Here is a 25686-nt window from a genome sequence, read left to right as displayed (position 1 = left end):
TAAAATACTAGGTTGCTGATTTCAAATTACAGATAACAGAATTCAATGAAAAATTACTTTCTCCTTAATGATTTGAAGACATTATACCTGATCGTAAAGTCTTGCATCACAAAAGAAATTCATAGAGGTTTATTAGATGGGTCTCTATCTTCTCTTCCCAAGCATACCTGCATCACAAATTTCTTTCAGATGGAGTAGTTTTTCTCCCCTCCATACTCCATCGGCAGTCACCAACACTTTACACTTCGAATCCAACATCCTTTCTGCTAACGAATCTGACGAGTACCCTGCGAACTAAAAATGTGAATTCATAGTTTAAGTGGCCTAGACATTTAAGAAATAAGATAAAAGAATACCAGCAATGACATTTTAGGGTCAATGTTTATTAATTTCAACTACTAATCTTTTATTTTCAAGGGAAGGAATGGAAAACATTTTGCTGAAGTCACAAATTTTTTAATAGTTTGGGATAAAGCTTATTTTTAATGAAGTTATAAAGTTTTATAATTTGCATCATTCTTGTAAAACAAAAGTCTGAAAGAGCCTTCAGAATCTGGGGTACAACTTTCAGATGTAAAACTATACAAAAAATAGTAACTAAAATACTTCAATTTTCAGTCTTGTTGATTTAGAGTCCGATATTAATAGAGCAAAGTCATCTAGCAAAATGTTTATTCTAGTAATTATCAATTGTGTTTTGTTAAGAATCCCTCTACTTCATCTTAAGCATGGGTGAGGTACAGCAAGACTCTTTGAAAGGTTCAGATTTCCTTCATTTACTCCAATATACACACAACAAATTCTAAATATCTGATACCTAAGTATTTTAGATTATAAAATTTGCAATTTAAACAGAAAGCACCGTGTTAGAAAAAGTTCCGACTTCAGAAGTGTTGAAACCACGTTTGACATCCAACAAGTGTCGACAGTATCTTACCCACAGTTAATCTCAAATTTCTCAAAGTAGGGTTGATGATTAATCTAAAATGTAAACCTGATAAAGCTAGGATATATCAGTGTACTGCTCACTTGGCTAAATGTACTCTTCCTCAACAGCCCCGTAAATCATCCTGTGTTTTTTACTCTCTAAAATCTAAATACAGAAAAGTCATTCACACTACCGACAAGGACTGTCTCGTATAACATGCGACAAGTGACAACCGTACAGTAAATACATGATAGAACTCTTAAGGTTAATCTACACAAATATTTGTTTCAACTTTTAATCATTTTGCAGTATCCAGTATTCGGGAGATAGTGGGTTCGAACCCACCTGTCGACAGCCCTGAAGATGGTTTTCCATGGTTTCCCATTTTCATACCGGGTTAGGTACCCTGTACCTTAATTATGGCCACAGCTGCTTTCTTCCCACTCCTAGCCCTTTCCCATCGTCGCCATAAGACCTATCTGTGTCAGTGCGACGTAAAGCAACTTGTAAAAAAAAAAAAAAAAAAAAAAAAAAAAAAAAAAAAATTTGTAGGTCCTTCAAGAAGGGTTCGAAACCACCATCGCCCAAATGCAAGCTAACAAGGTAAAAATGATGGCTTGATGGGCCTATTATAGAGCTTACCCCTTTGCTTTTAATACACATATTTCTGTCATAAAAATGAACTCCACCAATAATAAGACGCTTACCACAACAGAATGCACAGCTCCGATGCGAGAGCAGGCCAGCATTGTAACCACTAGTTCAAGGATCATTGGCATGTACACTGCTACCCGATCCCCTTTCTTAACTCCTCTGGACTTGAGAACATTAGCAAACCGACACACTTCCTCCAGTAGTTTCTTGTAGGTTAATCGACTATAATCCTCAGGGTCATTTCCTTCCCTGAAACATAAACAACAAAATTAAATCAATGACTTTCCCATACAGTGAACATTCCATGATGAGAAATTACCAACAGAAATATTTCTTTACTTGTATGTATGTATGTATGTATGTATGTATGTATGTATGTATGTATTTATTCAGATTGAAGGCTAGTTTGATCCTCCACAGCTCCACCATTAGCTGTCATAGATGACCTAGGCATCACTGAAGAGGCATACTAGGGAAATGAGGAGCGAGGTAGTTTCCCGTTGCTTTCCTCACCGAGCCAGAAGTTGCTATTACATATCAGTCTGCCAAGCCCACTGAAATGCGCGCACCAATCGACCCTGTGAGTGACATTTCCACACCATTCATAGCAGGGACTGGCTGCATAAGGAACAGTATTACTAGATTTGCTCATAACTCAGTCACTTTCATATTGTCAAAGCCAAGGATAAGACTGAGATGAAAATGGAAGTAACAAATTTGTCCTAGCCTCTACCAGAAGACATAGTACACTGTAAACATCAGGTCTCACCATCAAAACATGAGGGAAAAATATACCGTTGATTATTAAAAAATTGGAAAAGTACACCAGTAAAAATATACACTTCATCTACATTAGTTTATATTATGTATCTTCATAGTTTTTGTAAGAATTCCTGAATACAGAATATATAACGCAACCGTCCTCGACTAACACTAATCACCGGGAAATATTCAAGAGGCCAGACAGTTCGAAAAATGAAGATGGCGGCAAAAGAAAAGCAATGGCCAGGAAGGGTATGAGAATGAAAGAATCCTTAGGCCTCAAAAACCTAATACTGTCAGAGTCGGAAAGTGAGGAGCCTGACAAGTACGTGAAAGTGATGCCAGGCTCGGCTAGGGGATATCGGGCATGCATTCTACCGCCCTCACCTGCAAGGGGATCCAGTAGCCAAGAGCAATGAAGGTATTTGCTATTTGGAATGTACAAAAACAAATCTCTGCCTAGATCCAAGTCAGATGAGATGCAGTGTTCTCAGTGCACCATGCCTTATTATCTATGATTCAGTAACTTTGTCCATCTGTCTCAGTCTCCTTTTTGGCTTCGACAATTTCAAAGCGACAGAGGCATGAATAGCCTAATGTCAGCAACACAATCGCTGCGGTGAATGTTGTGAGAGTTCCTTGTAGGGCTAGTTATTACGATGTATGAATCTTTGATATCTGACAGCGCTAATAAGCTCGATGAGGAAGCAATAAGAAACCACCTTACTCCTCCTCATTTCACAAGGACTTGAAGCATTTTCATCCAGTTTCCACTGCCAGGATGCATCTGTCTTATTAAATCAGTTAACTTACTTATGTTAACATTGATGCCTTCACGGCCCGTACTTGTAGACATGATATGGGCTTATACCGTGTCGAGGTGAAACTCTTTACGCGTCTGCAGAAGAAAATCTCGACTGTTTACGAGGAAGACTTCTACAATGATGGTTTGAATTCAAGAATATTTTACCAATGGAGAATTTTAGTGGTACGCTCGTTCGTCACCAGGTGGTACGCTGTAAGCTGTCACAGCGCTCCAAGCGGGAACTGACAACAATGTAAAAATCCAACAATTTTTACAGGAACACTGCCTATCAGTTTAATACATGGTTGCTAGCCATTAAGGATTTACGAAGCTAGTTCTCTTCCCTGCCCTTTCTGTACTGTTATTTCGTTTCGGCGCTTTCCAAATTCATACGCTCGTCATCATCAGTTGGTTATTTCCAAGTTAGGCCTGTGTGTTAATGTCATACTTTCATAACGTGTGTACACCGGTTATCCCCCCCCCCCCCTTTCCCACACCGTCTCACATCATCATCATGATTATCCGCTGGTTTTCTCCACTTTCTTTTCATTCTTCGGCTCTATTCTATTCTATCCTGGAGTCTTTCATTGCATTGATTTTATTTTACTAGTTTCTATTTTCTTCCACCACATTCGTCCCTGATTCATCCCATGTCCTCTCTGAAACTTCTCAAGCACACACGGTGTGACCGTTGCCTACGAGATATACCAGGCCGGGACATAGCTACTATTCAGGAAGGTCTTTCATCGACGTCTCTCAAGTGGACTATACAACTCGTCGCAGAAGACTCTCCTGCTATTTTTGATCAGCCGGGTGGCTACACATCTTTACTAGCCGCTCGCGCCGAGCCAACAAAGCATATAGGCTGACTTCTCGTTGGACGTTAGCCTCCCTAATACCTTCCCCCACCATGCCTACAACCACAATCACCACCACCATAGCCTCCTGTTATCACACCTACTCTTCCCATTCCCTCACCACTACTACATCGTCTCATCCATCGCTTGTTATGTCAACCTTCCTTTCCACGTCAATCCTCTCCGACCCCCATCGCATCTACCGACTGTCTACGCCAGCTCCATCTTTATCGGCATCAACTATGTCACCACCTTCTTCAGCCGCACCAGGAGCAGCCAGTCAACCTTCGTTGCCGCCATCCACAGTGTCACCAGCAACAGCCCGTCAACCTCCGTTACCGCCATCAACAGTGTTACCACCATCCTCAAGCGCACCTGCAGCAACCGCCGATCGCCCAACGCCATCGACATCAACTCCACCCGCACTGTTCAGTTGCGTCGTTCGCGGCGTCGATCCCCTCATCTCGCCAGCGGAAGTTCACCATCACCTTCGTCGTCATGGCATACCCATCTGGAGGGCGTTTCGCATCTTTAACACCTACGGCCCCACCTATCTAATCCGTCTCCAGCTCACCAGCGCAGCAGCAGTTGACTACCTCGTCTCCCATGGTGTCAATCTCTACGGTCGTCGCCATACTATCGAACCTTCTCGTTCTCTTCCCCACGCTCGAAATCCTCAATCCACATCTCGTCGTCACACCCGGCTCGATCATCCTCCTTTTCACCGTACACAACACGTCCGTCCACTTACCCCCTTTGTTCATATCTCATTCCCCCCACCTATACTAGACCATCTACGACAACTCACGACTGCCCTTTCTCACATAGCTTCTACACAACGCCACCTTATCCCCTCTCGCAACTTCCATCTCTGTACTCCTGTATAAATCCTCACTTTCTTCCATCTCCCCAGCCAAGCTAATTCCTAACATCTCCTTAAGCAAGAGACTCGCATCACTTCACCTAATATCAATTCGCATTACCCACCTTCATTTCTCACACCTCCCCGATCTTTTCACTTCTCCCGGCCCGAGAAATCGCGTAACGATCTAGGGGGCCCGCCCCGCCCGACGGGCGGGGAATGAAAACTTCTCGACAGACAGACTACTATTCACTGTTCACGGTTTGGCCGCTAGGTGTCAGGTTTCTGTTCTGCTCTTGGCGGACTTTTACATTGTGATGTTCGGAGTAACTGTGATGTTGTGCTGGTTTTATGCAATTTATTGTGCGTATTTTCCCTGTCGGCGAGTGTCCGTGAGGTTGAAACGCATGGTGCACTGTTGTGTGCCTCTATATACTTCGGATACCGCTAAAAAGCAAGAAAACGTGACGTTCCATAATTTTCCTTCGGAGTGCGGTTTAGGAGAGAAATGCAGGTAAGCTATTTCGAGGCTCGAGTATGTCGCTTGCATTTTAATACACCAGATTTCAGTGTAAGCATATCAATCAAGCGAATTCTCCCCAACGAAGTTCATTCTGTTTTTCGTGTATATCCTGTTCACAACAGAAAAGTGTCAAACGCAGGAAGGCTCCAGCTCCAAGAAACGACGTATTGCCATCAAAAATTAGTAAAATTTCTGATTCAAATAACGATGAACATACCGTATCTTCAACATATAACTGATCTACGTCACCCACAAACAAAGAAAGGAGTACCTACAAGTCTCGTTTCTATGTCAAGGAAAGGCTACGAGTATCTATGTTAAACCTAAATATATATTGATGAGATTTCAAATACCAGATTACGGAAAACAGTCTCTATATTAAGAAGTAGGATACATTAATGAAATCAGAAAAATGATTTAAGGTATCTGAACTTGACCAAAAAGTAAACCAAATTGAAATTATGGTACAAATAATCATTTAGGAGCGTTATTGCTGTTAGAACAAACTGAATCTTACGGGAAGAAAAATTGAAATAGGACGCTAAAAATTTGCGTTCTCTACCACAGGAAAACAACTACCGGCTACAGATTTGAGATCCTTGCACTGCCTAACTGTACCACTTTTTTTTTTTTTTGCTATTGGCTTTACGTCGCACCGACACAGATAGGTCTTATGGCGACGATGGGAAAGGAAAGGGCTAGGACTGGGAAGGAAGCGGCCGTGGCCTTAATTAACTGTACCACATCAGAAGATGCTGAAAATTATGTAGGATTTTCTAGTGGTGAAACGGGCATAACATCGCTCTCCAAACAGCGGCGTCAATACGAATGTCGCAACATCAGATGTGCGGAGGAAAAGGTAGGATAGCTGATAGCCTAATTTATAAGATGGTGATTAAACCCAAAGTTATTTATTACCGCAATCTTGATCAGTTCATCGAATACACTGAGGCAGAATTAGAGAAAACGGGAAGAAGTGACAAACTCGCCAATAGACTCTCTGCTTCTTTCGCGAATTACTTATTTCGTTTAAGCAAAGTGTGAGAAATACGTTGTAGAAAGTAATAATAATAATAATAATAATAATAATAATAATAATAATAATAATGTTATTTGCTTTACGTCCCACTAACTACTTTTACGGTCTTCGGAGACGCCGAGGTGCCGGAATTTAGTCCCGCAAGAGTTCTTTTACGTGCCGGTAAATCTACCGACACGAGGCTGTCGTATTTGAGCACCTTCAAATACCACCGGACTGAGCCAGGATCGAACCTGCCAAGTTGGGGTTAGAAGGCCAGCGCCTTAACCGTCTGAGCCACTCAGCCCGGCTGGAGAAAGTAAGTCATACAACTGCTCTTAGTCTATTTATTTATCTCACATCTGTTTGGTGTCTTCTGAAATTGCTAGTTTTAATTAATTTTTTTGGGTTTTCGTACTGGAACGTGTTGCAATGAGCGGGCAGACAGCTCAGAAAAGAGAACTCTAGCGGCGCTTGTCTGAGTGTCTCGAGGCCGAGTCTAGTGTGCTGTATTTCCCGGCCTTGTGTATCTCGTAGGCAACGGTGTGGCAGAAGATATTTGGAACTTTATCTTATCGTCAGGTCCCGTTTGGAGCGCTGTGCCATCATAAAGCGAGCGTGCCACTACAGCTCCAACGGTAAAATATTCTTAAATTCAAGTTCAAACCCTCACTATTGTAGAAGTCATCCTCGTGAACAGTTTCTTCTGAAGACGCGGAGCAAAGTTCTCTGTGAAACGTAAAGAGTTTCACCTTGTTTTCTTGACATGGCATAAGCCCAAAAGTCCATGTTATACCTATAAATATTACTCGTTTTTAATACTAAAAATATATTTGACCCCTCTTCCCTACAATCAGAACTTGTAAACCTCGTAAACACTGACACATCCATCATGAGATTTATTTAAGAAATATTAAATACAGAATCCGGAATGTCACCTCTTATGAGTAGATCTATCAAACAAAATACAATACTGTTTTTATCCAAAGGATAATATTGTGCTCTCTGAAAGAAATTCTCTACTGGACAGATTTCCTTGAAGATCAGTGTCTTAACACATCAATTATCATCATGATCATCACCACAAAAATACATTTCTGAGTTATAATTTTAGATGATTAGGTCACATCCATATTTTCGAAAACGAATTCACAAATACTGTATGAAGGTTACCACAGTACTGTACGTTATTTCTTCCTTTATATTTTCTGAATAGATGCGACTGAATAAGAATAATAAAATTGAGAACAACTAAGTAGAGTATTAAGTTGTAACTATTAACTAAATAGTACTTTCCCGAACTTTGACAGCACACATATATTGAGGAAAAACGAAGACTATATACCGGTAATAACAATAATCATGTTACGGTAAATTAAAATGTCAAACGTGTGTAAATAGGACGAATTGACTAACTGGTTCTGTGTGTTTGCTAAAAGGAAGTTCCACCACGAAGCTGAGTTAATATCGTTAGTGGACCAGCATGGGTTTTCCTTATAACGAAAAGTATTGGCCTTTCTTGTTAACCGTTAAAATTCACTCAACGGTAATTAATCTCTCAAAATTCCACAGCTGTTTAAACTTCTCTGACGAAATTTATATTTCAGAGTAACTTCGTATACCGTACTATAACATTCTTAAGAATGTATGTTCTTTCTAAAGATTGGCCCTAGACCCTACACGTTCCTACCTCATGTTTGATATCTGTCATTGAATGGAAAAGTTTTCCTCAGCAGTATTTAGTTTGCCGAGCGAGTTGGCCGTACGGTTAGGGTCGCGCAGCTGTTAGCTTGCCTTCGGGAGATAGTGGGTTCGAACCCCACTGTCGAGAGTTCTGAAGACTGTTTTCCGTGGTTTCCCATTTTCACATCAGGCAAATGTTGGGGCTGTACCTTAATTAAGGCCACGGTCACTTCCTTCCCACTTCTAGTCCTTTTCTATCCCACGCCGCCGTAAGACCTACCTGTGTCGGTGCGGCATAAATAACATTCATCAGTTTCCGGTCGACCACGCTTGACCAAGCACATCCTAACACTTTCACATCTGTGCCTGCCATCCGAGAACAAGTAACATGCTGTATCATCCCGCACCATTGGCCGGAGACTAACAGCAACCGAAGGAGGAATTGTCGTCGTATGCGTTGGCTGCCCTTAACACCACAACACAAACGGCTGCGATTAGAATGCAGCCGTGACTGGGAAGCATGGACTGCCGATGAATGACGTCGCATCGTGTTCAGAGATGCATCGCGGTTCAGCACTAACCTGCGAGTATGGCGGCGACCAGGGGAGAGGTCCAGCGGTGATACTCCTGGCGTCATGGTGTGCGGAGCCATCGGATATGACTTCAGGTCACGGCTGGTAGCGATTGAGGGAACTCGGACGGCACAACGGTACGTCACAGACATCCTCCGTCCTCATCTGTTACCTCTCATGAGACGGTGTCGTGGTGCCATTTTTCAACGAGGACAATGCTCGTCCACATTCGGCACGTGTGTCTATGAACTGTCTGTCAGATGGTGAGGCACTCCCGTGGCCAGCAAGATCCCTAGATCTGTCCCCGATAGAACATGTGTGAGATCAGCTCGGAAGTCAACTCCGTCTTAGTGTCAGTATCCAGGATATCAAGGGCCATTTACAAGAGTTGTGGGCCAGTTTGCGCCACGATAGGATACAGCGGTTTTATGACACCCTTCTCAACCGAATAGAGGCATGTATTTAGGCTACAGGGGATACAACGTCAGACTGATATAGGCTCGTACTGCCGAGTTCTTTGTAAATTTGACTCGGATTTTGTAATCACTAAAATAACACCAACAGATGAAGTTTCCTCTTCCTCTTCTGTGTGCTAACTTTTTGTCAGGCAGTGCATGTTCAAACAACCCTGCTCTGCATAGATTTCTATATCTAGTAATAAATAACGCTTACTAAACTTTTTTAACGTAGAATCCAAACCCTTAACAACCGACGGCTGCAGAAAGATTATTCACGTGAGGTATATCAAGTATTTTAGATTAATAAGATCAAATAGACAGTATCGCTATTGACCTCTTCCAGACTTTTGACAGGGTAGATCATGAGAGACTTCTGACGAAAATGAGGGCTATTGGACTAGACAAAAGAGTGGTTAATTGGATGGCTACATTTCTTGAAAACAGATCTCAGAACCAGAGTAGGTGAAGTACGAGTATTATCCGATCCTGTAACGATTAAGAGGAGGGTCCCGCAAGGCAATATTATTGGACTTTTATGCTTTGTTATGTATATAAATGAGATAAGAAAAGAACTGCAATCACAGATTAAGTTGTTTTAATTTTTTTGATTCCATACGGTATAGAGTAGAAAATAAGTTACAGGATTGTGAACGGCAGCAAAAAAGACCGCGACAATGTTGTGAGAGGACAATTATATGATGATAAACGGGATAAGTCGGGTTGCACCCAGAGGAAGAGTACCCTGTGTTTTAATAACTGCGTTGATGGGGTGATAGTACCGCATGGGGATCACTGTAAGTACTCTTCATTGGGGGTAATCTTATTAACGAAGTTAAAAATAAAGGTACAGACCTCTTCACATGGTTCTGAGAATATTTAGGTTTTGTAGTAAGGATGTAGAGGAGAGGGCGTAAGACCACGGTGAGAGCATGGCTCCGCACCAGGACCACTTGATACAAGAACTGGAAAAGATAAGGACAGCAGCACAATTTGTTCTAGGTAATACCCGACAAAGGAGTAGTGTTACAAAAATATTGCAAAGTTTGGCCTGAGAAGACTTGGGAGTACGGAGACGAGATGTTCCGAGCTGTCAGTGGAGAGATGTAGTAGAAGTAGACGAATATGCTTGAGTGGAGCTTTAAAACATAGGAAAGATTTTATGAAGATAAAGTTGGAATTCAAGAGATTAAACTCGGGCAAATATTAATGTTTACGTAGAGCAATTAAGGATTGGTATAATTTTTAAAAGGGAAATAATCAGTACATTTCCGTTCCTTGAAATCGCCTGGCCGGTCCCCTGGTCTAGGGGTAGGAGGTCTCGGGCTCGATTCCCGGCCAGGTCAGCGAGTTCTACCTGGATCTGAGGGGTGGTTCGAGGTCCACTCAGGCTACGTGATTACATAAAGGAACTATCTGACGGTGAGATAGCGGCCCTGGTTTAGAAAGCCAAGAATAACGGCCGAGAGGATTCGTCGTGCTAACCACACGACACCTCGTAATCTGCAGGCCTTCGGGCTGAGCAGCGGTCGCATGGCAGGCCAAGGCCCTTCAGGGCTGTAGCACCATGGGCTTTGGTTTGTTTGAAAACATTTAAAAACCGACTAGGTAAACAACTGATAGGGAATCTTCCACCTCGGCGACTTGCGAAAATGCAGATCAATGATGATTGATTGATTGATTGAAAAATGCAATCCGTTCATTTCTATCACATAACGTTTTCTACTAACATATATCTGACTTTTCTTGTCAGGAATTCGCAGTAAGACTGTTGTGTTTCTTACACAGAAGATGTAGAGTTCATCAGTGTCTTGTTTATTTTAAATTAATGACAGTTTGTAACCAATTTGTAAGCAAGAGTATGAAGTACTTTGGATTATAATAAAAAGGTACGTATAAGCCAAATATTGATGCTCATACTTCCAGGAAAATATGTTGACGTGATGACGAAAAATCGATAACATATTTAGTTTCTACGTCCCACAATTATTACAAAACAAAATTCAAAACAAAAATATCGGGATTTTTCGGATACAGAGCAGTGTAATAATAATAATAATAATAATAATAAATAGTGTTGATTGGTTGTAAAAATATTTACTTTTAAAGCAGGAACACACTTCGATAAATATGGAAGTTCAGAAGAACGTCGTTCAGATGTGGAATACGCAGCGCGCTGATGCGGCGCTGTAGCTCGAAGTCTATCGACGCGCGCACATTGTCACAGGCAGCATTGCGGCGGTTTACGTTGCCAAAACCACGCTGCAGCTACATTTTCCGTCATGTTGCCAAGAGCATAGTGCAGTTTCTTTACAACAGTAGGGTTTGTAGCATAACAAGCCACAAATAATCGTGCAGCATACAGTACAGTAATTCGAAAGGAGTAGTTTTCAATAAGTGGTCCACAAATCGATTTCTCTTGCATAACACCAATGAGTAACCTGGCATAATGTCACAGCCAGTGATAATGGAACAGAATAGTCTCGAGAGTTTGATGCTGGTGGTTGTGTATATTACTGTTTTAAAGGACAAAAACGTACTAGTCAGCGCCTCGAGGAGTTCGAGATGAGTTGATAATTGTCATGTTGATTTACTGCATTAACCTTTTAAAAATCCCGAGAATAAATATACAACTCTCCTCTTTTTGCCGACTGAGAAATCAATTTAAAAATCCAGCGTTCCGTCTCAGCGTGCCAATGGATACATCAGTTAGAAAGTTTAGGATAACATACCGTCGCTGCGCGAGCAATGCCGTCTATCTGACAATACGCTTCCTACCCGTTATTTTCCTCAGTTATGACTGGTGGGCGTTAACTGTAGGAGTGCGTAAATAAGTCATGCAAACGTACAGTGCGGCACGGTAAGGTTCATTTTCCTTTACACATCGGCACAGCGAAAATTGTTCCGATGGACTGCATATGTGGCTAAGAGGCGTGACCAGTCTTGAGAAAAATAATGGAGAGGAAGAGCACTGAGAGATACGCAGTACTGACATCTTCCGCGGACGCTAGCTAATACACAGCTGACTTATTCCAGCAAGATTATTTTTCAAGCACAGTGTGGCGACAGTGTACTAGCCACGTGTCGGTAGATTTACGGGCACGTAAAAGAACTCCTGCGAGACAACATTCCGACACCTCGGCGTCTTCAAAAACCGTAAAATAGTTAGTGGGACAAAACCAATTACATTATTATTGTTATAAGATAGTAACCTCCACAATAAATTACAGTAACAAGTGTTGTTTACCATAAACGAGCTACGACTACATATAAATACATAGAGCTGTGTGCCACTTTCGGGCAGTAACTGCGCATCTGAAAAAGTGGTCGCGATTGATCGATTTTTTACACACCTTTGAATGTTATATTGCTCCGTATCAATCATCCACTTATGAGTAAAACAGTCAACATCATCAATATTGTTCATTACTGTTCTGCTCCTTGATTCCTTGTCAGCGTCCAGGCATACGGTTCTTTTTTTCTTTTTTCCTTTTTCTGCAATTTGCTTTACGTCCCGCCGATACAGATAGGTCTTATGGCGACGATAGAACAGGAAAGGCCTAGGAGTGGGAAGGAAGCTGCCCCGGCATTAATTAAGGTACAGCCTTACCACTTGCCTGGTGTGAAAATGGGAAACCACAGAAAACCATTTTCAGGGCTGCCGACAGTGGGGTTCGAACACACTATCTCCCGGATGGAAGCTCATGGCCGCATGCCCCTAACTGCACGGCCAACTCGCCCAGTGGCATACGGTTCAGGGGGTCTCGAGTTCGATTTCCGACTAGGGTGGATTTTTAACTGCATATGATACATTCATCGTCATTTACATGGAACACACTACATTACCAATATAGAATAGTGAATTCGCCCCTCCACGTAATGGTGTCAGGAAGGGCACCCGGCCGTAAAACAGGACGAAGTTCACATGTGCGACAGGTCGCACCCACAACCGAGAGAAAAAACTAAAAATACCAACATTAATAACCTTCTCTTTATACAACAGGCCTACATATCAAGACATCAATATATTTTTCCATGGTACTACGAGTATTATATATATATATATATATAAAAAAAAAGAAAGCTGGCTTGAGTGGCTCATGGTTGAGCAGTGGCTTTCTGAACGCAATTTGGTGGGTTCAACCCAATGACGTGATGTCTGAAAAAGCTCAAAATACGTCAGCCTCGTGTCGATACATTTACTGCTACGTAAGAAAACTCGCGAGGCAAAATTCCGGCGCCTAGGCATCACTAAAAAGCGCAAGAAGCTCCACCCCCCTCCCTCCTGCAATAATTGAAAATGGGCCTTTCGTTTCCTAATAAGGAAAGTTAGAAGATGATTTCGTAGTACAAGGCTGTATATTATAGCAATGGACAGCAACGATGATAATAGTCTAATAATAATAATTAGTTTTCACATCCGAAGGAATTAAAATATAACACACACAAGAAATGCGTATTCCAATTACAGTAACCAAAACACGCTGACCGTCACAATATTAAGAAATAGTCTCGTTCCTAGGACTAAATAATTTACAACTTAACCGTCCATCGTAGGCCTACTTTGCTACAGTGACTGCTGAGAGTTATAAACAGGCTGGAAACTTCAGTATTTAGTGTTAGATAAGGAGGATGTCTGTTATCGCATCTTCGCTGACTACTGGGTTCTCAGATTTGGCTTGATTGTTGTGAGTGGCAGCATGGGCGCCTGCAGGATCTTTTCCAGGTGGGGGGGGGGGGGCACATTAACAATTTTCTTGAATATAAAACCAATATAACGTCAGCAACATTAAATTGTTTACAGAAATTTCCAGTTATAACAGATGCTAGATGACTGTCAGTAAGTTCAGTTTATGAAATAATCTGGTATGATATTAAACTATTGAACATCAACATTTTTAGAATTCCACGGGCGCCCCCCCCCCCCTTGCGGGCGCCCACGAGGGGCAGCAAGGGATTAGAACAGGTCGGGAAACTCACTACGGTACTCCTACTGACGAAAGAAACTCTGCTGCACTACGACGGCCTGAGTTTGGAATAACCCTCTGTACTACAAATAATACTATGTTGTGTGCTGTAGCTTCAACTACCAAATTTAAAAAAAAAACAGTCATGGGCCCCTCGCAAACCAAGGGGTCTGCGGGGTCCTTATCGCCGCCACTGGTAAGAAGTAGTTAGTAGGACGTAGCGTCTATAACCAGTAACATCAGCATTATCATTTGGATCCTTTAGATTCAATGCCCCCTAAGACCATGTGTGCATATTTGACTTCGATTTTATTTTAAGTTAAATATCTAAGTAGGTGGGAGCCTCCGTGGCGCAGACGACAGCGCGTCGGCCTCTCACGGCTGGACACCGTGGTTCAAATCCCGGTCACTCCATGTGAGATTTGTGCTGGACAAAGCGGAGGCTTTTCTCCGGGTACTCCGGTTTTCCTCGTCATCTTTCATTCCAGCAACACTCTCCATTCTCATTTCATAGCATCTATCAGTCATTAATAAATCACTTTGGGAGTGGCGACCCCATCGTACTAACAGCCTATATCTGCTTCATTCATTACATCCCTGACCCGGTCAATGACTGGAAAACAGGTTGTAAGTTTTCATTTTCATCTAAGTAGGTCTATATTACGCCGGCCCCGCGGTGTAGGGGTAGCGTGCCAGCCTCTTACGCGGAGGCCCCGGCTTCGATTCCCGGCCAGGTCAGGGATTTTTACCTACATCTGAGGGTTGGTTCGAGGTCCACTTAGCCTACGTGATTACAATTGAGGAACCATCTGACGGTGAGATAGCGGCCCCGGTCTAGAAAGCCAAGAATAACGGCCGAGAGGATCCGTCGTGCTAACCATACGAGACCTCGTAATCTGTAGACCTTCGGGCTGAGCAGCGGTCCTTGCGGCTGTTGCGCCATGGAGTTTGATTTGCTTTTGGTCTATATTATACTACTGTACTTCTGAATCCCACAGGTATGTTCTGATAATGGAGATTGTACGATGCAATTTAATTAATACCCTGTAAAAAAAGTACTTCGATGGTTTATTAATCTAGAGGATTCTTTCATTCATTGCCTTATTTTGTTCCCATCCTAAGTAACGTCCCACCGAACTCCAAAATCTGGTCATTATGATAAAGTTTGCCATTTGAATTAAGCCTGGTTTGATCATGTATCTTCCGGATATAGAAATCAACCAGAATTGGCATTGCAAGAAGTGTTTGTGAAACTAAACATTGCATCGTGTGTGAATTCGCAACCTTCGACTCCACACTCGTTGGCGTGCACTGTAGTTAAGTTACAGTTTCGAAGGATGAGCACTAAAGGCGTCGATGAGCAGAATACAGGTGTTGAAATGTGGCTGTATCGTAGAGTGTTGAAAAGATTTAGTGCCATTTCGTCCAGCAACAAATTTCCTTGAATAACGTGCCATTTCGTCCAGCTCGGTTTTACAAATTATTACACAACTTAATGAGTGCCATCTCGTCCAAATGAAATGTGACAAGGGTTGAGGCATTGCAGGTTAACGCTTACGTGCACAACAACAACCACAACTGGCTGTGAGATTTCCCACTCACCTCTGCTGTGAAATTCCATTCCTCCCCTCCCCACCTTTATTTATGAACAGAGACTTCATTCGTTCGAATGATCTCTATGAATGAACATCTTTGTTAATTATGGAGTTTTCAACCACCACAAGGGGTCAACCTAGTTTATTACTTAATGGGTATCGGTATACGGTTAAGAATGAGAAGAAGTGTGGTGAATTTGTGTGGCGTTGTGTTAACCGTTCTTGTAGTGGAAATATGTTTACTATAAACTGTGAAATTATTAAAAGAAACCCATAATATGTGTGTTCCTGATGTGGCTGCACAAGAAGTCCACAAGGCTATGGTATAGGGAAAGAAGAGAGCCCGCGAAGAAACCGATGAATCGATTTCACAGGTAGGTTTATATTTTTATTAGTGACAATATTTACGCCCTGGACTTTAGGACCCCGTCCCACTGGCTTTTAAATGGGCATATATTAATTTAAATTGAGTTTGAACTCCTTGCAAATCCTGAGGCTGAAGGCCGAAGGAAGTAAACTAGCGAAGCGAGTTTACATTCTGCGAGCGACGTCTTGCTCGACAGACAGACAGACAGACAGACAGACAGACAGACAGACAGACAGACAGACAGACAGACAGACAGACAGACAGACAGACAGACAGACAGACATAAATTGATAAAGTTCGATTCGGCTTCTACGATGTATAATACATGAAATTATGCCAAAATTTCACTATTCCAAGTAATGTACAGACAGAACTCTTGTTTTATTCATATAGATAGTACAGTTAGTTCCTTTTGGTTTCGGATTTTGGACGACGAATTCAAACCTCTTCTACAATCCATATTTGAACTAGTTACCAGAATTCCTCAGTTATATAACTGCAAGTCTACTCCGCATAGACAGCGAAGGGATGCTTAGGGAATTCAGGCTGAACCCAATCATCGAGATGAAGTTGAGTTGGATTCAAAAAGTTAGAAGATGGCAGATGGAAATAATTTCTTACTAGCTGACGACTGTGGTGGTGAGCGGATACTTATATTTGCCAGTTCCACAGGAAAAACTGTACTAAAAGAAAATAAGAACTTTTTCATGGATGGCACCTTTAAGAGTGTCGGCAAACAATTTTCTCAGTTGTACACCATCCATGTAGATTTAGGAAGCACTGTGGAAGAAACAAACGTAACTCCCGTAGTTTTCACATTACTTCCTGACAAGAGAAGGTCAACTTACATTCGCCTGTTTAACGCCATTCTTCGGGTGATTCCAGACTGGTCCCCTGAGACAGTAAACGCAGATTTCGAAGCTGGAGTGATCGAGGCAATCAACACTATTTCCTGCCGCAGAATTTCATGGGTGCTTTTTTCATTTTTCACAAAGTCTATGGAGGAATGTAATCCCAAAGATTACAACACACGCCAGGAAATACGAGACTCCGTGAGAATGTGCGCTGCTCTGGCCTTTTTAAAGACGACAGATGTGGAGGAAGGCTGGCTACACATCCACAGTGTTGCTGTAGCACATGAGCAACTCAATGAGCTTTTTTAATATTTCATTTACCAGTGGTTAGAAAACCCTCATTTCCCAATTGATGCATGGAATTGTACCGGCAGGCGACATCGTACCAACAACGCTGTGGAAGGATGGAACCATCGCTTGAATGCAATCATTGGCAAACCACACCCTCGAATAAAACACCTAATTATGGCACTAAAGAAAGAAGGAGATTATTCTGACACGAAAATCATCAGGATTGACCTAAATTTAGAAGGTCTAAAGAGGAGAAACAAGTACATTGTAATGGACAACAGAATAGAAAGAGCCATTGAAAAATTGGAGAAGTCACGAGACATTGAAAAGTTTTTTAGGAACGTCTCCTGCATAATTAACAGGGATTAAGAAGAACAAAAAGTTACTGATTTGCATCATCGGACAACGCATTAGCTGCTGCATACATTGTACACAATGTACATATTTATAAATAGACAAAACTTGACAAGGCTGAAAGGCCGCTTCTTCCATTGCCAGATTTGGTTCGTGTTTTTAATCAAACCTTTGTAGTAATGTGAAAATTGGCTGAACGTGACTTCATAGCAGTCTCGAGCAACGCAGTTAATAGTGAGTATATTATCTTATATTTAATTTCTTCTTCTTCTTAATCTGTTTACCCTCCAGGGTCGAGTTTTCACTCGGACTCAGCGAGGGATCCCACCTCTACCGCCTCAAGGGCAGTGTCCTGGAGCTTCAGACTCTGGGTCGGGGGATAAAACTGGGGATGATGACCAATACCTCGCCCAGGCGGCCTCACCTGCTATGCTGAATAGGGGCCGTGGCCTTATGTTAGGTACCATCCCGGCATTTGCCTGGAGGAGAAGTGGGAAACCACGGAAAACCACTTCCAGGATGGCTGATGTGCGAATCGAACCCACCTCTTCTCAGCTGACCTCCCGACGCTGAGTGGACCCCGTTCCAGCCCTCGTACCACTTTTCAAATTTCGTGGCAGAGTCGGGAATCGAACACGGGCCTACGGGGGTGGCAGCTAGTCACAATAACCACTACATCACAGAGGCGGACTTTTATTTAATTCCCTTAGGAATTGTTTGTCCAGTGAACTACTTTTTTATTATAAGTCCGATTTTGATGTTTGAGGTGTCAAAATAAAGGGAACTTTCCTTAGATGTTTCGAAAGGACAGGATTTCCCTAAATTCCTTTAGGGCTCTCTCCTTAAAGCCCTTCAAAGTCCCTATGTAATTTTAATTAAATAAACGAATATTCCTGCTTCATATATGATAAGATATTTATTTAAACAGATCTTTTAGTAATGCAACTTTGGATATATTTTAATTATCACCTGATTTGCGAAAATATTTGTTTTTATTCTCATTATGTTGTCTACATTATAAGCAATTCATTGTAAAATATAGTTGACTGGTGGCAAACGAACGGAGCGAGTAACGTCCATTATTGCAAACATCAAAAAATTACCTATTTCTAACAAGGAACGCAATGAAATGAAACAGTTATTGTAGACCTGTCAAACTGTCAATCATAGGTGTTTGGACGAAATAGCACTAGTGGGTCGGTAGAGAATTAACTACCTGCCTCTGTTCGTGGAATTGGGACGAAATGGCACGACACGGTTGAAAATCCCACAGAGAGCCCACGTTACCAGCGAGGAGGCAATAATGTGGTCTTAAACGTCGCAAAACGCAAGAAAGCAGCTCATTTCGGTCACATCTTCCGAAGTAACAAATGTAGTCTGATATAAATGATCATTGAAGAGAACGGTGGACGTGGGCCGAGAAGATTGTCCTGGACGTGAAACAAAATAGTAGAAAAAAGCACCCATGATTGTGCCAACCTTTTGAGAGGAGACTGTACAAGGAGGAAGAATAAGAAGAAGCAGCAGCAGCTTAGCTAAGGATGCATACTTAAGGAAGGACGTCAAAAGTCATTACAATCGGTTTCTAGTATCAGAGCCATTTCACAGCATGCGAGTCAACACGCACGGCTATCGGCTAACCATTCTGATGAACGACACAGAGCTATAGTTTTGGTTTTATGGATACGTTCCTTATCTTCAAATTTCCTGTTTCCCATATGCTTATCTCCTTAAGATACAATGAACTCATCCGAAGATAACCGCGGCCGTGATTTTTATTCGAGATATCAAACTAATTATGTAGGTCACAAGCAAAGATGAATGTCGAGGTCATAAATACGGGCGCTTACGAAATTCCTCTTCGTTTTATTTGAAGAGCATTGGTGTGTGCATTCAAAGGAATTTCAAGAGCTTGTTCGACATTTGCTCACCGATATTGTCTGACAACCTGTGTTCTTGTGATATCTGTAGTAATGTGTGTAACTGCAACCATTCAGGATTACGTATGGGATAGGAGTAGAAATAAGACAGTAGGCCTATTCCGTCCATTATCTGAATGAGTGTGGAAAAAAAAACTTGGGAAGAAACCACATTTATGACAGAGGCAACGCTAGGATTCGAATCTCTAATCTCCGAACGGTGCAGTTCCCAGTCCTATCGTCTGCTACAGCTGGTGGATCTCCGACAGTTAGAAATGCAGGTCTCTTGAAGCCACTATAAATGGATGTCCATGTGCGGTCCGGAAGTTCTAGTTCAAGTGCGCCTTCAGAAGCTACAGGTGCGGCCCAGGAAGTTTTAGGTTTCGTCCAGATGCGACTAGGGAAATACCTGAATTAGGTCGAAGTTAAACCTAGTACACAAATGGCATTTTCGTTTCCATGTTCAGACAACTGTTTCAACAGTGCATCACTATTCTTCATGTTAATTATAGCTTTCAGTACCAAAGTGGGATACTGTAATATTGGCTATGTAAAATATGTTTCAGGTATGGTTAAAACATTGTTAGTACATCTGTAGTCTTCGTCAATTTAACGAACTGAAACCTTGTGGAGTTCTGCGGCAATGGCATAATTTTCATCCTTGGGAACTCTGTTCCTTCGGTTATCTTCCTTTTGCCTGCTTGTTGGCTTCTAATATTTATGTATGTTTCAGTCTGAGCTATAGAACATCTATAAAAACGAAAATTTTGCGAGATTTGTATAAAATAGTCTATACCTTTTTGTTATATGTACATTTAAAGTCAGAAGTGGTGGTAAATATTATTTCCCACATGATTTCAAAATAGGCCTGCTGCTGAAACGCTAATTGTCCAGCTACCATTAGGCAACTGCAACCAGTAATTTGTTCTACAAGAGAACATGCTTATTTATTCCATCGTAAGTAGTTACGTTGTTTCTGTGTATAGGACAATGCTTACCAAACATATTATTTCGAATGACAGTTCATTACCTAAATTTAGTAGTGGAAATTGTTTTGAGGTCAAGTGTTTCCTTTATTTCAAAGGCAGATCATGTTTCAATCAATCAATCAATCAATCAATCAATCAATCAATCAATCAATCAATCAATACTGACCTGCATTTAGGACAATCGACCAGGTTTCAGATTCCCGATCTGTTGTTTTCCTAGCCTTTTCTTTAATGATTTCAAAGAAATTGGAAACGTATTGAACATCTCCATAACTCCCTTCCTATAAATGAATATTTGCCCCCAATCTGTCCTCTTGAATTCCAACTTTATCTTATTATTGTGATCTTCCCTACTTTTAAAGACGCCACTCAAACCTATTCGTCTACTAATGTCATTCCACCCCATCTCTCCGCTAACAGCTCGGAACATACCACTTAGTCGAGCAGCTCGCCTTCTTTCTCCCAGTTGTTCCCAGCCCAAACTTTGCAACATTTTGGTAACGTTATTCTTTTGTCGGAAATCACCCAGAACAAATCGATCTGCTTTTCTTTGACCTTTTTCCAGTTCATGAATCAAGTAATCCTGGTGGGGGTCCCATACACTGGCACCGTGCTCCAGTTGGGGTCTTACCAAAGACTTATACGCCCTCTCCTTTACATCCTTACTACACCCCCTACACACCCTCATAACCATGTGCAGAAATCTGTACCCTTTATTTACGATCCCATTTATGTGATTTCCCCAATGAAGATCGTTCCTTATATTAACACCTAGATACTTACAATTATCCCCAAAAGGAATTTTCATCCCATCAACGCAGTAATTAAAACTGAGGACTTTTCCTGTTTGTGAAACTCACAACCTGACTTTTATCCCCGTTTATCATCATACCACTGCGTCGCAAGCAATTCGTATACACCATACAAATACATAAGTGAAGTGTAGGAGTATTTCTCTTACATGATCCTTGGTAGGAGTCACCAGTCGCTAGGAATCTTTTATACCTAGCGTAACATTAATGGAGATGACATTCCAATAATTTGTATCATTTCTTGCAATTTCAGGCCTAATTACTGTCAACAAGAATTGAACGTCTTGTAGGGACATTCTCAGAAAGTTTTGAAAGCCTGCTGCATCATGAGTTAAAAGTTCTGACAGAAGTGTCTGAAGGAGGAAGTAGTCAAAAACTTATGTTGTTTATTCGAGGGAAGGCTATATCAGGAGCTCCAAGTATTAGAGGGACTAATCAATTTCCAAATCCCCCAATTATAATGGGCATTACCATAAAGAAAATTACAAATGCGTGGGCAGTGACAATTACGTTATAAATTTGGTCATCACCTCTCCAAACTTAATTCTAAACGCCTTTCCAACATTTTTCTTTGTCACAGTTTGCGCCTGCGCTTTTCTCTAATTGCACGTATTAAAACAATGAAAGCTGCAGCTGTAAGTATTTTCTTCTTCCTGACCCTATCCATTGTAATCTCACAAACAGATATTTTGGTGTGGACACAAAGTTAAAGAAGTTTGTTAACAAAAGTTTATTTGGTGTAGACACAATGTTAAAGAGGTTTGTTGACAAAAGTTTATTAACATCTTGAAAATTTTTTTCGTTAACATTGTTAACTTTGGTGTGGACTAACACATTACTTGCCGTCTAAAGGCCGGTCTCCACTGATTAACATTAACAACATGTTAAATGTTAACCGGTGACACCATCAACATGCTAAATGTTAAATGTTGAATACTGTTTCATTTAACATTTTGTCCACAGTTAATAAATATGTTAAACTCTACTTCCTTTTTCTATATACAGGTAGTTCATTATATCAATTGCGGTAATACATTTAGGTGGTGTCTAGTATTTTCAAACAAGGTCAATGGACTCAGATGAAGAGGATTTGGCCTTTGTTATTGCCACTGTTGCTTCTTGTTGTGATTTAGAAATGCAGTTTTATTAGACACATTTCCTCCCCTCATCCTGCTTATTGCTTCAAAAGCAAACCTCTTTGAAGTAAAACTTCGTCTTCTCCCGCCCCCGCCCCCCGACTTCCGACTTTTCTGATTTTTTTGCAATACTCTACTCTACTGGAAGCGGAGGGACGCTAGTTTTTTTTCGATGCACTTGCGGGAATAATTATAGATAATTTAAAGTTCCTGGAAACTGTCTGTTCTTCGCTTTATCTCTGTATTCCTTTGATGAGACATCCTACAACAAACAAGGCCTTTCTATTATGTCATTAATTAAGTCCAAAGTAATCTTGCTCCACTCTATTTCTGACTATAAATTTTAGTATAGTGCAGAGATAACGACATGCTTGCGCGTACCGGTATTATATTTGTAGCTTATAACAAAGAGAATGAGTATTGCGGAGTGTTGTAACTATAATCCTACTTCACGAGAAGCACGTCATTTGGGTTGTTTAGGCTATCTGTGGGACTAGAAACAGCACGTAAGTTGCCGAACCTGTGCCGACATCTCACGAACAACGAACTGACTTGACATGCTAAAATGTTAACCTCAACATTCTGAGTTAACATGCAAAGTCAATTAGAAGACTGGAAGACACAATCACAATATACATGTCAATTGTCTGCCTGTCTGTTAGGTCATCAGCCCAGAGGCTGGTTAGATCCTCAAATAGCATCACCAAACGCTATACAAACCAATGGCAGTACCAAAATAAGGCGTACTAGGCAAGATGACGAGTGAGGTAGTTTGCCATTGCTTTCCTCACTGGGCCAGACAGTGCTATTGTAGCACAACTAACCCTATGAGCAACACAGTTCATGACAGTCGGACGTAACATGTTAAATTTAATATGTTGGTGTTAAATGCAAATCAGTGGAGACCGGCCTTTAGTGCAACAGACCAGACAGCTTGGGTAAGGTATGCTAGTTATAATAGTTAACACTCGAAGTGTTCAGCGCCACGCATCGGATGTTTCAAGAAAAATATCAATATGTTAACAGTATGTATGTATGTATGTATGTATGTATGTATGTATGTATGTATGTATGTACAGTCCGTCAGCGATGCCGCTGGTGGGATCCTCAACAGCTCTGCCATCAGCTGTCATAGATGGCCTAGGCATCACTGAAGAGGCGTACTAGGGAAATGAGGAGTGAGGTAGTTTCCCATTGCTTTCCTCACCGAGCCAAAGTTGCTATTACATATCAGTCTGCCAAGCCCACTGAAATGCATACACCAACCGACCCTTTGAGCAACATTTTCAAACCATTCATAGCAGGGACTGGCTGCATAAGGATTGGCATTACTAGCATCGCTCATACCTCAGTCACTTTCATATTGTCAAAGCCAAGGATAAGACAGACACAGATCTATGAAAGTAACAAAATTGCTCTAGCCTAAACCAGAAGACATAGTGCACTGTAAACATTAGATCCTGCCAGCAAAGGCATGTTAACAGTATAGCCACTAGCAAATCGCCTTGTAATAAAAAGAGCTATTTTATAAACTCAACTGTAATGAAAGTATATCTCACTTTTGGATTTCGACATATATAAAAGTTTTGGGATTATTTATTGAAGGAACGTGTAGCGGAATTATTTCAATATACTCAGGAAAATATTTATGTTGCCCAGCAAGCGCGAAGTACAAGAATTTTGTATTCTCTTGCTGGGTACCCCTGGGTTTGCCTGTAACGGTGGTAGGGACTGAATTTTTGCAGTGTTGTTCTTGTAGAATAGGTGACGTTTTCGGGAGTTGTGAGGTGTTCTTCGTCGTGAGGAACACCATCCCACGTCTGTCGTCACTCACTCAGTTTAGGTTAGGATTTTAAGTTAAAACATAAGAAAGTCCCAGTATATTTCTGTGAAAACCGTAACTTACGATGCTTTACCGCGTGAAACTGTAAGTACAGTGTTTAAAATCTGCTGCACCTTATGTTATCAATCAATCAATCAATCAATCAATCAATCAATCAATCAATCAATCAATCAATACTGATCTGCATTTAGGGCAGTCACCCAGGTGGCAGATTCCCTACCTGTTGTTTTCCTAGCCTTTTCCTAAATGATTTCAAAGAAATTGGAAACGTAATGAACATCCCCATTGGTAAGTTATTCCAATCACTAACTCCCCTTCCTATAAATGAATATTTGCCCCAATCTGTCCTCTTGAATTCCAACATTATCTTCATATTGTGATCTTTCCTACTTTTAAAGACGCCACTCAAACTTATTCGAATCGTCGCCATAAGACCTATCTGTGTCTGTGCGACGCAAAGCCGCTAGCATTAAAAAAAAAACCCATTCGTTTACTAATGTCATTCCACGCCATCTCTCCGCTGACAGCTCGGGACACACAACTTAGTCGAGCAGCTCGTCTTCTTTCTCCCAGTTCTTCCCAGCCCAAACTTTGCAACATTTTTGTAACGCTACTCTTTTGTCGGAAATCACCCAGAACCAATCGAGCTGCTTCTCTTTGTTTTTTTTTTTTGTTTTTTTCCAGTTCATGAATCAAGCAATCTTGGTGAGGGTTCCATACACTGGAACCATACTCTAGTTGGAGTCTTACCGAAGACATATGCCCTCTCCTTTACATCCTTACTACAACCCATAAACACCCTCATAACCATGTGCAGAGATCTGTACCCTTTATTTACAATCCCATTTATGTGATTACCCCAATGAAGATCTTTCCTTATTTTAACACCTAGATACTTACAATGATCCCCAAAAGGAACTTTCACCCCATCAACGCAGTAATTAAAACTGGGAGGACTTTTTCTATTTGTGAAACTCACAACCTGACTTTTAACCCCGTTTATCAACATACCATTGCTGCTGTCCATCTCACAACATTATTGTGGTTATGTTGCAGCTGCTCACAATCTTGTAACTTATTTATTACTCTATACAGAATAAAATCATCCGCAAAAAGCCTTACCTCTGATTCCACTTCTTTACTCATATCATTTATATATATAAGAAAACAAAGGTCCAATAAACTGCCTTGGGGAATTTCTCTCTTAATTATTACAGGGCCAGATAAAGCTTCGCCTACTGTTATTCTCTGAGATGTATTTCTTAGAAATATAGCAACCCATTCAGTCACTTTTGTCTAGTCCAATTGCACTCATTTTTGCCAGTAGTCTCCCATGGTCCACCATATCAAATGCTTTGGACAGGTCAATCGCGATACAGTCCATTTGACCTCCTGAATCCAAGAATCCTGGAATCCTACAAATTGAGCTTCAGTGGAATA

At 41.3% G+C, this 25686-nt stretch overlaps 1 protein-coding gene across 1 annotated transcript in view; it reads right to left on the bottom strand.

Moving 5' to 3' along the window:
* Nucleotides 1-25686, bottom strand: part of AcCoAS (acetyl coenzyme A synthase) — a 194773-nt gene that overhangs the window by 75869 nt on the left and 93218 nt on the right. Inside the window, exons 2-3 of the mRNA XM_067145012.2 lie at nucleotides 1636-1831; nucleotides 168-294 (exon numbers count right to left, since the gene is read on the bottom strand). Coding sequence (XP_067001113.1) covers nucleotides 168-294; nucleotides 1636-1831 — 323 coding nt within the window. The remainder of the gene's footprint in view (nucleotides 1-167; nucleotides 295-1635; nucleotides 1832-25686) is intronic.

The sequence above is a fragment of the Anabrus simplex genome, chromosome 4 (assembly GCF_040414725.1).
Source record: "Anabrus simplex isolate iqAnaSimp1 chromosome 4, ASM4041472v1, whole genome shotgun sequence".
NCBI lineage: Eukaryota > Metazoa > Arthropoda > Insecta > Orthoptera > Tettigoniidae > Anabrus > Anabrus simplex.
Note: the sequence above shows the minus strand (reverse complement) of the source record. Positions and strands in the feature narration are given on the sequence as shown.